The sequence below is a fragment of the Yarrowia lipolytica genome, chromosome 1B, assembly GCF_001761485.1.
Source record: "Yarrowia lipolytica chromosome 1B, complete sequence".
In the NCBI taxonomy this organism is placed as follows: Eukaryota; Fungi; Ascomycota; class Dipodascomycetes; order Dipodascales; genus Yarrowia; species Yarrowia lipolytica.
In genome coordinates this window covers 2,466,349-2,477,947 of record NC_090771.1, presented here as the reverse complement: position 1 = coordinate 2,477,947, position 11,599 = coordinate 2,466,349, and the positions used below count along the sequence as shown (strand labels likewise).

General features: G+C 51.6%; 3 protein-coding genes across 3 annotated transcripts; 1 reads left to right on the top strand and 2 right to left on the bottom strand.

Annotated features, from left to right (window-relative positions):
* Window positions 1–2,141: 2,141 nt before the first annotated feature.
* YALI1_B24758g (uncharacterized protein) lies at window positions 2,142–4,946 on the top strand (the record flags this gene model as incomplete). The annotated part of the gene is made up of 1 exon (XM_501080.3): window positions 2,142–4,946. One exon carries the CDS (start codon window positions 2,142–2,144, stop codon window positions 4,944–4,946), a length of 2,805 nt encoding a protein of 934 aa, XP_501080.3.
* A 1,022-nt stretch (window positions 4,947–5,968) lies between these two features.
* Window positions 5,969–6,535, bottom strand: YALI1_B24714g (uncharacterized protein; the record flags this gene model as incomplete). Its single annotated transcript, XM_068282121.1, has 1 exon — window positions 5,969–6,535. The coding sequence occupies one exon, from the start codon at window positions 6,533–6,535 to the stop codon at window positions 5,969–5,971; it is 567 nt and encodes a 188-aa protein (XP_068138222.1).
* Window positions 6,536–7,134: 599 nt separating this feature from the next.
* YALI1_B24672g (uncharacterized protein) lies at window positions 7,135–10,740 on the bottom strand (the record flags this gene model as incomplete). Its single annotated transcript, XM_068282120.1, has 1 exon — window positions 7,135–10,740. One exon carries the CDS (start codon window positions 10,738–10,740, stop codon window positions 7,135–7,137), a length of 3,606 nt encoding a protein of 1,201 aa, XP_068138221.1.
* Between the last annotated feature and the right edge of the window lie 859 nt (window positions 10,741–11,599).

The following is an 11,599-nucleotide window of genomic DNA, read 5'->3' as shown; positions in this document are numbered from 1 at the left end:
TTACACTGATGGACTACGCTGAACGAGTACCGGGAGCCATATACGGCTTCATCATTGGTGTCTGTGATCGACCCAAGCTTTGTCTCTCAAAGGATCCATTTCTTGAATGACGAAGTGTTTGAAGCGTTCAATGTGCCGCCAAAGGTCTTGGACAGTCCCCATAGCATTTTTCAAGGACAGAACTCCAAGTAGATGTGATTTGGATCGAAAGTGAGTTCTCCTGATATCGATACTTGCACCATGAGTTGTTGATGCTCATGAGCTCCGCGGAAGAGCTGCAACAGCTCCTGAGCACTGACGTATGTACTTGGTACATTCTGTGCTAAGACATTCCTGTAGCGAGGTAATACGCCGAGGGTGCATGTTTATTACATAATATCCAGAATATAATCGGTGCAACCCTGTTCAGGGGCTCCATGAAATAATATTTCTTGATAATATAGAATAATGGGGGCAGATGAAAGTAAACACGTACGACAAGAGACATGTGCGGTGCGAGTACGGTATTTATCATGATACCGAAGAACCCCAAGTTCATCGGCACCAGATTTTTTCATCTGATTTCAGGCAACTTTCAGCCCGGAGCGATTCGATCAAAAATCTGCAAAAAATGGGACAAAATATTCCCCAATCGCCGAATCCCAAATTCAGCTAGAAGACCACGTCCAACTGACCCAGCTAAGACCATGTTGAAGTGAATCCCAGCTTCTCCCCTCGCCCCAATGCAATTCAGACAATACGTCCAACCGCCCAAGACACCCCACAAAAGACTCAAAACAATATCTTTATATCCAACGCATATTTATAAGACTGAAACCTATTTCTTGTATCGTATTCTTCACGTTCCATTGTTGAAGAGAGCAGAGTAATATCGGTGACCCCGTGAAAGGACGAAAACCAACCATTTGCGTGCCCAAAGCTAGGGCTGGACAGCTCGACCGTTACAGAAAAGAGGCAACGAGTCCTCCCTCTCTGGGTTTAATCTCCACCTTTTTTCCCAGTGTAAATATCCAAATTAGGGCAAGGTTCGGACAAAAAAAGCACTCTGCAATCCGTGCACACACGTTCCCAAGAGACACATTCCACACATGGGGTGACCGAGAAGCGGCATTTTCCAGGATATTATTCTTCTGCGCGACAGCCGTGTCTCGCGGTCGATACGACGACCGTGGAGAGTCTTGCTCCAACCTGGCTGGCGCGATAGACGAGAGACAATCAAGTGTGGCAGACAATACAGTTTCGGTTGCCTATTTTGGATTCTCGAACGGGATACGTAGCAAGCGAAAGACGAATATACGAGCAGCAATATAAGGAATTGAGAGCGACATTGGAGAGCGACATGGGAGAGCGACATTGGAGAGCGACATTGGAAAGATGAGACTCCCTCCCCCTTTATGTCTAGTTCCATGTGTTATGTGCAGTTTCATGCATGTAGCGTGCATGCACATGTGTACCTGTCTGTATCCATGTTATCGATAAGTCGGGAATGAGGGCTGCATGCAAACATATTGTGGTTTGAGTGTGCGTCACTTGGTCTAGTTGGGCTCATCACAACCCCGAGGAGCCGCAGACAGTAACCATTGTACATTACCGTCCGTGTCTAAGGGTTAGTGGAGCTGTTTCTAAATTAGCAATCTTTAAGCTCGGCCGCATGCATGCATACATGTGCTTCACCATGTCAGTCGATTGCGTCCAACTAGCTGGCGCACTAATATAAGGAGGCGGAGGTTCCAGAATCCCATCTTTTGAGACCATCTTCTGTTTGCCCCGAGACCTCGACGTCTTCTCCCCCATTCGTTGCCACAACCCCCCGCGAACTCCCCGGCATTCAAAAACCACTCACTTTTGCATTTCTCCCAGCCCCCTATTACTGTACACATTTCCACAGTGTGTTTCAGCAGGATTGCAACCATCAGATAGGAGGCCGAAACCGTTTTTTCCGTAACACTTGTTCTGAGTCATTGAGCTCTCCCGACCCCTCTTCTTTCGTTCGATCCTATCCACACAGTCCGACACAGACACATTCTTCCGCCAGTCGCTACTTTCCAAGTCACACAGACAGTGACACAAACCGCTCGCTCACTCACTCCAGAACCACAACCACAACCACCACCACTCTCTCACAGATCCCCGTTTTTGGTATGCTGAAAATCTTCAAGCGACACGTCTCTAAGGAGCATAAAGGGGACGGCGGCCCGTCGGTGGCGTCTCCAACGGTCACCTCTCCGTCCATCTCTTCGCCCTCTGTGTCGTCCGAGAGCCTGACCTTCAACAGCCTCAAAAGCGAAACGCACGTGACGGGGTCCGACTCCGCAGCGCATTTGCCGCTCAATCTGCCCGCTTGCGAATGGGTTCTCCCCCACTTTGGATCGTCTGCTAGTGCGTCGGACAATTCGTCCTTCAGCTGGTCGCCCCAAAGCTCGCCTGTACAGCAGTCCCCCTCTGCAGTGCAGGACAATGGCTTTGCAGGAGGTACAGCGCAACCTAAAAATAGGTCGTGGTCCCCAAACCTTATTTCGCAAGAGGAAAGGGAAAAGCACAAGCACAACCAGATGCATTTGACACCACTTACCACCTCCACACCATCACCACACCACCCAGCACACCTGGGAAATTATCCCGCACGACGACAGTCTCTCGATCCGACAAAGCTGACCAAGACCTCAAAGGCCTCAAAGACCCTGACCCGCGAAAACATGGACCCCCACGAGCTCGAGGACTCCTTTGGAGACCACAGTGACGACTCCATTCAGCCCAGCCCACAAATCCAGCAGTCCGGCTTCAACACAAACTCCGCGGCGTCGTCGTACACCATGCCCACGGAACACACATCGCCCGAGCCGCCTCTGCAAAAGGCTGGCTCCTCCCCTCCTGCCGAGCAGATTCTCGGTAAGGCTGCATCCAAAAAGGACACGTTCAAAAAGTTCTTCAAGGGCCCCTACGACTCTCTGTCAGGAGAGCAGACCGAGGGCACGCTCAAGTACAACAAGCAGGGTGAGGACGAGGAGTACACCGAGGCGCTGACGCGGGAGCTTCACGACGACGGCTACGACTACCAGTACAACTACGGCGACCCCTACGGCGAGTCTGAGGATCCATACCGAAACGACTCCGTGTCCTCTTTCCAGTTTGGAGACGACAGTTTGAACACAAGCACGGACGCAACAACAGCACAGCAGCACCCACAGACACAGAGCCAGACTCCACACGACCAGTCGGACGCTCCCCACACAATCCGAGCCACCAACAGACGCTCCGTGACGGGCGGAGGTGTTGCGACTGTGGTGCCGTCCACCGAGGACATTACGCGCGGCATGGCCAAGAACGGCAAATACCAGCAGCGCCTGGAGGATGACGCTGCCATTCGGCAGCAGGAGTACGAAGACACCTTCCGTGTCACTGCCCAGGACGACCGAACGTCTTCTGCGTGGGCTGGAGAAGACGCCGCACACAGACCGCTGACGAACCCTCTGTCTCCTGGCCGCACCACTCCCGGTCAGTCCACTCCAGGGTATCTCCTTTCGCCTGGCCAGGTTACCAACGTCATGTCGCCAGACAAGTCTCCCAACAAGTTCGCCAATCCTCCTCCCAACGCCTACAAGCTCAACCTTAGTGGTGTCTCTGATCTAGAGGCGTACAACCAAAAGCTTGCGCAAGAGCTCGACTTTGACAAGTACTGCAAGAAGGACGCCAGTCCACGTGGCCCCGGACCAGCCGCCACGCCTCCTGCAGGTCGGGTGGTGACTAAGGCGCAGTACGAAAACTACCGACGTGCGTCCGTGGATCTGAATGCCATGAACACAGACGGACCTGGCTCCGGTGGCGAGAACGGCGACAACTCGGACGACGACTACGCGTACGACGACGACGAGAAGCTGGAGAATGCTAAGATGCGGGCCAAGCAACAGGCCCACCTTGCTGTGTACCGACAGAAGATGATGAAGGTGACGGGAGCTTCATCCACGCCGGCCTTCAAGACTCCTCCCATGTCCGGAGGCCACAGTTTTGGCGGCTCTGACTCCGAGGATGACCTCGACGACGTGCCTCTGGGAATCCTGCAGGCCCACGGCTTCCCGCGCGACTCTCAGCGACTCAAAACCATGTCGTCAGACACCAATCTGTCTTCACACATTGAGCTGGCGGCGTCGCCCATGATGTACTCCAAGAGCGCATCCACGTCGCCCATGTTCAAGCCTCGGGACTCGGACACTATGTCTGTCAACTCGGCGTCTTCCCGTAACATGCCCTTTGGCCGATCGCGCCTCAGCGGCGTGCCCCATCCTCTGCTGTCCGGACCCCAGCCCAACCGGGGTCTGGTGGCCGAAATTGCGCGTGAGGAGAAGGAGAAGATCAAGAGAAAGAGTGGCATGCCCTCTGCCATGTCTATGGGTGGCATGCGGGGCTACGCTGGTTCGTTGAACGATAGTAGTAGTATCTACGAAGCCCCTCCTCCTGGCGGTCTGCAGGCCCAGATGGCCCAGCTCATGCAGATGCAAATGCAGATGCAAATGACCTTGCAGCAGCAGATGCAGGGCGGTGGAGTACCTGGCGGATTCCCTGGCGGAGGGCTTGCTGGCCCTCCCTCTTCGGCTGGAGCTACCACTGCTCCCCCCTCGATCCATGGGCTCAAGCACAGATGGAGCACTAACGATTTGTCAACACCCAATCCTCGGTTTGCTAGCGACAACACCTCCATTGCCTCTGGAGGCTCCGGCATGAGTAACCGAAGCCGGTACAGACCTGGTTTCAACGTGCGGGCCTTCAACCGGTCGGCCACCGTACCTGAGTTGGGTCAGCAACAGCGACGCGTCATGTCGCAGACCCACATGCCCGTGTACACGGAGGATGACGATGACGACGACGACGACGATGGATGGAAGGAGATGGCCGAGCAGCGACGGGTGCTGCGAGACCAGTGGAGAGAGCGAGGTGCTGTTGCGATTTAGACCCGTTCACTCCATTGTCTATTGTTTATATGGGAGGTTGAGCGGCTCATTGAGTCACGGCTCACCAAGGGTTATTGACATTGCATATCATTAATATATAAATTGAATTAGATCATTATCATGGACTGGTTGTCATTGCAGGGTTTGTATTTCCTGTACGGTACCTATAGTCTTATGTAAGGGTTGGTTAATAACTCATGTCTGGTCTAATATAGCACTGGCCACTGGGGTCCAGAGGTTGGTTTGTCTCAGGGTATTAATAGCTCTATTGGAACGGTTTTAGTTGGATTTGTGAGGACAGACGGTTGGTAGGTGACAATTCAGGGTGAAGTATCGAAGTACGGGTAGATAAGGGCAAACTCCGGTGTATCTAGTCCTATACAGTGCAAGTAGTGTCAATAGTATATGATCAGGGATGTGTTTCCCAGGTGGAGTCGTGTAGATCTGCAAGTTGAAACATATTGGAGAAACTTATGTGGGTATGTTTTATATTCACAATAGCTCGTTCCGAGGAGATCATGATGGAGAATTCCGCTTGGACGTGTGTGTTATTAATGGGTTTGATATTATGATGAATAGTAATCTTAGATTCACCAATATGGTGGAATTGCACCAGTACGAACAGTATCCGATCTCGTGTCTATATACCATCCACACTCTCCTCAAGTACTCGTACTTTGATTGTCATTTACTCTACTGCACAAGGCGCTACTGTATGTACAGTATCACGTCTTCTGATATTATTTGCTAGCCCATAACACGTTTCTTCTATCCTCATTAACTCTGTACAGTTACTTGTAGACACAGTTGCAACTGTTTTCGTATCTCTACAGCCTACAATACAGCAAACACCCATGTTCATTGTTGCTGCTGTGTCATTACGAGTCCCGAAACGGCCAGAAACACCCAATGCAACATTGCTGACGTCGATCAGATTGCCCCAGATCGGCCAATCTGTCACGTGATTTGCTGTAGAGTTTGGAGCTATCAGTAGGTTTCGCCTTGGTTGGTGCTCGGATAAATTATGGGCTAGCAACTCCAGCCCTGGTATGTTGGTATTTTGGGGTGTCAAAATGGTTGTCGGAGTTGGGCGGTTTTGATGGCAGTAACAATTTCTGTGTGGATTGTTTCAAGAGGAAGTACATGGTGAGATTGGCTAGGAGGAAATTAAGGTGGGCCTGATATACTGTACGTACAATATTGACGAAATGGAATATAAATAAACAATTGGAGGATCGTATGGAACAAAGAAAAAGGTGCAATAATACATAATAAATAAGAAAAAAAATGAATACTTTTTTGTTGCATACTGTAGACTCGTGAACACCATTTGCGCAGGCTGGATGAACCGTGATAATTAGGCAGACGGAGTTCGTACGCCGCGGTGATGTATTGCGGTGGATGCTGCGAGGATTCAGGTGAAAGAGTTGTGACGTTGGTCTACGGGTATGAGTAGGAATACAGGACAAGTATGTATGTACTGTACATAACTGTATATCTGCCACTGAGGCGGCTCTGAACAGAATTTGAACTCTCAGATCGATATTTCGACTATGGCTCAGAATGCCGTTGCTCAGAATGCTGCTCATCTGTACAGATCAGAAGCTACCTTCTGTAGTGGTAGCTTGTAGATTGGAGGGAATGTAGATAAGACGCCAACTGCATGCACGGGTGCGCAAGATGGAAGACGAGATTCAGCTGTGATTCAGCTGTGATGTGGTGCTGTAGTTTGGAACTAATTACTATGGTTGAGCTCTAACCAGGGATATCTGTTTTAACTAAAACTAAGTAATTCAAGAGTCTTTATGGATGCCAACTACGTCAGGTTACAGGGGAGAAGGGGTACAGTATTTTTATTTCATAGGGATAATTTCCATTATAAACGAGGTTCTTGATTATTGAAGATTTTGTCCCTCCTTTGCACAACTTCTGCCAAAAGGGTCACAAATCAGCCCAACAATGTCATGTTGTTGTTGTAAATCATTTACTAATCAGTCTATTTAACCTACTCGGCAGCGACTGTCAAACAATGTCATTGTAAGTGGTCTTTAACCAATCTTAAAAAAAACTTGGTCCGATTTTCTCCTCTGGTCACGGTTGTTTCTACGGAACCAAGAGGACCACAGGTCATCAATACATTAAACTACATTAGGAACGCTACTACAAGTAGGAGGTTAGCTATCACACTTCAGTGCCCCTGGAACGCCGGCAAGAGGTTCCGCCTTAGCTCAAAGGAGCTAGCGCCCCTGTTGCCAGGAGTGCCAAAGCTGGCACCACGAGTCGGGCTGCCCAGGCCGTAAGACAAGTAGCCCACTGGAGCTGGTTGAAGCTGCTCTGAGTGAGACTGGGGGTATCCGCTTGGGTATTGGCTTGGGTATTGGCTTGGGTATCGGTTTGGGTATGGAAGGCGGAAGAGGAGGGGGTATCCAGAGGGCGAAGGGCGGTATCCATGGGATGGTTGAGGAGAAGGGGTACCGTAAATGTGTTCCAAGGGGTGTCCAGGAGGATACGGGTTGTACGGGGTGTCCTCTTGTGCGTCGCCGGGAGGGAGTCGTGTTGGGGTCTCTGAGTGAACCATGGGCGAAGCGGCGGCTTCCACGTCCTGTTGGTCCCAGTGATCAGCAGTGTCGATATCCATGCTGTCCTCATTCACCTCCATGGCAACCACAGCAGGCTCAACGTGATCGTGCGGAGACTGGAAAGAGGCGGGGGCAGGCTCGACGAGGTTGCGTGCACGTGGAATATCTGCACGTGGGAAGCCATCAGGCGCATCTTGAGGAAGCGCGCGCCCCATGTTGATCAGAAAGCCATACCGTTTCAAGTGGGCTGCTCGTCTTCGCAGTCTGTTCGCCTCCCGCTTTCGGGCCTTCTCCTTGTCAGCCAGGTGAGCACGCCGTGCGTTGGTGTTTCTGATGAGTCTCCGAGTGCCGTGCGGCAAGATGTGATTGAGGTCCAATCTGCTGATGAGGTCAAGCATGTTTTCTTTAGAGACTTCTCCGAACTCAGCGTCGTTGATTCCGATCTCCTCTTCAGGTGCCACGGGTTCGACCTCGTCGCCATCCTCAACCTCAGCCGCATCGTCAGCCTCATCATCTGCCCCATCTTCGTAGTGCACCGGAAATTCCAGGGTGTCGCCCAAGGACTCCTCTCGAGAGCCCATCGGGGAGTCCATCAGAGAGTCTTCCAGGGTATCCGACTGATCGGAAGAGCTCCGCATCATATTTGAGCCTCCAGAGGAGCTGGAGGATTCAGAGGTGGTGGACCCATCGGGCGCGGGGGGCGATTGAATAGTGGCCACCGGTGGAGCCGTGCCATCATTTCTTCCTCCCCTCACGTGCTCCTGGGGCTGCTGTGCTTGCCGAAGAGCTCTTGCGGCGGCCTCCTTGGCAAGTCTCTCATCGACCCGCTTCTGCACGGTCTTGGAGGGCAAGACATGCTCGTGGTCTGCAAAGACGGGGCTGCTCCCAAAGCAGCCAGCAACTGTATCCGGTTTCAGCTTCAGCTTCTCCCACGCCTGAACCATGTAGTTGATCTTGTGCAGCGCGCCGACCTTGGAGGAATCGCCCCAGACGATCTGGGTGGCCATGTAGAACTGACTCAGTAGCTTCTTTGCTGTCATCTGGGTAAAGGCAAAGATACCGAAGTCCAAAGGCTGGGTGTAAGACGTAGCCTCGGAAGGCAGAAAGACAACCGTCACTCCTTCGAGCTCTTCCCATCCTTTGGCAATGTTCCAGGCTCTGTGGTGGAACGCAACGTTGTCAAGAATCAGAATGACAGGCTTCTCCTTCGCTTTAACAGCCCTGGCGAGAGCAACAAACCACTTCACCATGGTAGGGGTGTCCATCCAACCTTTAGACTGCTGTTGGTATCTGCAGTCCATCAGGTTGAGAGGCCCCGTCTTCATGACAGCGTCGTCGTCAGAAAGTGCGTAGCTGTGCATGACCCTGACCATCTCCTCCCATGCAGCTTCTTTTTCAGTGGCGATGACTTCGAGCCGCTCTTCGTTGTCTGAGATCTTCTCCCACGCCTTGCCAGCTCTCTGTCTGGCGATCGAGCGCATGCTTGCCAACTTTCGGCGCCGACTGTCGGCCAGTTCGATCGCCTTCTCGATTGGCTTCGTGTCCTGGCCATGGGTCGCAGTCTTGTCGAGGTCCTCATTGAGAAGGGTAATCACTTTGTCTTGCTCATCCATCTGCCTTCGCAATTCGGCCTCCTTCTTCTCGTGCTTTTCGAAGAGCTTTTCGGAAGTTTTCAAGGCTCTGCGTGCCGCATACTCCTTCGTTTGCAACGACTTGTGAGCAGACTCCGATGCAGCGAGTCTCTTCTCCAACTTCTTGACATCTTGAGATCTCTCAAAGACAACAGGCAGCTGTAGCTCACGACCGGAACGTGCTTCGAAGTCGTCGTGTGCATAGAAACCCTCATCGGCAGAGGTATCAGGAGGTGTCCACCGTTCCAAAACCAGTTCCTTTACCTTCGCCGTATGAGTTGCCGAGTACTGCCTCTGCGCTGCATCGTGAGCGGCCATAGCCCGAGTTTCCTCCGCAACAAGGCTCTTCCACGTGGCCCTGTTGTCTATCCTTGTCTGAGTTTGTTTCGGAGACGATAGCCACACCGCGTGGGCCTCTCTTCTCTCACTGGTGGCACGCTCAACCTCAGACTCGAGGATTCTGACCGCATCTGCCTCTGCGTGCAGCAAGAGAGTCGCCTCTGCCGTACACTCTTCCGTGACAGATACAGGGACCACCGCACGAGCCGGGTTGTGCAAGTCCTGAGCCTTTGAGCACCACATGGGCCAGTACTGCTTCCCATAGACATGAGGCGTGAAGAGAAACGACCCGTCAGCACTCAAGCAGAACATGAAGGTGTAAGTCAACTGGCCCTTTTTGCATTTCACGCCCACAAACGGCTGGCTGGTCCAGACTTTGTGTTCCTGACCGTCGAAGCCCAGGTACATGCACGTCTGGCCTGCATTGAGGATCTGGCTTGCCGCATAGCCCTCGATGGCCAGCCAAATGTACCCCAATTTTTCAACGGCCTTCTCATCAATCACAGAGCTTCGTTCGCCATACTCGCGAAGCTGACGTCTCTTTGCCTCAATGAGGCAGTCCCTGATCCAATGGCGGTGGGGCACGGGGTTTTTCATGCCGCACAGCTCCCTGTAGTCAGGCACCAGGGCCACTATCTTGTCTAGAAGCTTCTTGACAATAATGGTAGCAGTGTGCATGTCGAGTGAGGCGACCTTGGTGGTCTTGGAAAACACAAATATCACTCCCTCCTCCAGATCATGGTAACGCTTCTTTGCGACTCCCCTATCAGGTCTCTGCTTGTCAAGCCAATTCCTTGCCTTCCTCTTGACTTCCTTCCTGGCATCGGAGGGTTTTTTAGGCAAACGCACGTTGATCGAGAGGGCATATTCGCGGAGCTGCTCGCCGACTTGCTGTTGAGTGAGCCCCCCAGCGCGGCGGTATCCCTCCAATTCTTCGTACTTCTCCGCAACACACCTTAGGTCGTCCACTCGTTTCGGAGGGGTCAGGTCGGGCTGTGGATTGCTGATCTGTTCTCGGTAGTCGCTGACAACCCTATGGACCTTCTCGGGCCCAACACGAATCTCTGGTTGGTCAGGAACAACTTCCAACTCCGCGTGGTCTGGGTCGATGTCGTCGTCGGGCTCGATATCCTCTCCTTCGTCGTCACAGTCTGAGATGTCGTCATTGAAACACTCGAGAGGAACCCCTTGTAGAGGAGCACCAGGAGCATCTTGCTGCTCGCTTGGTGGCCTTGCAGGCATCATTGTTAGGACTCAGTTTCGTGGTTGGCGCGTTAGTGGAGTTCACGGTCACTCACTTTTTACACTATAGATTTACAGTATCGGACACAAACCCATGGACACAAATGCATGACCATCAGGACATTCTGCACTCCCGAACTCTAAATGATTTTGAGTTTGACAGTAGAAACCTGGACAAGCTCACTGCAGTAATAGTGTGGGATTTGTGGGTTGTTCTGGTAACACAGAACCTGGTGGGGTGAAGTCGTCACAGCAACACAAGTCTTACCCTACAGTGAGACATCTGGTAGTCTTCTCATATTCTATAGAGTTTAATGTATTATGTTATTATAAAAATTAAAAAAAACGGTACCTGAACAACCGAGGTATCTGAAGACAACATCTCCGCTTCACCTGTAGACCACTACACATGTTCAGAAAGGGTGCAGAAAGAACTCACACTTCCAGTAGCGAATCTCGTGCAAGATACGGTGGTACCCAAGATGGGTTTGGTCTTCGAATCTAGCAAGAAGATGTCTAGCAGACTCGGTGGAGGTCTCATTCGGGTACTCATTGACATAAGTCCACACAATCATGGTTTCGGCAGGTGTCATTGTGAGTATTTGTACCGTACGTATCGTACCAGTAGCTCGTCTAGTTTCTGTTTGTTTTTATTGAGAAACAAGAGTCTGGAAGGTCGATTATATGTAACACTTCAGTTGGCCCCATATGACCGCCATTGGTTGGCCTCAAAACATCAACTTGGTCTCTATTGTAGAGGTGGAGATGCACTATTAAAATATGTGAGGCTGATTTGACCTTGAGGCTGTTGTAAATGGAATACTGAAGGGAGGGGAACAGACGGTTAAGGATATCAAATAAT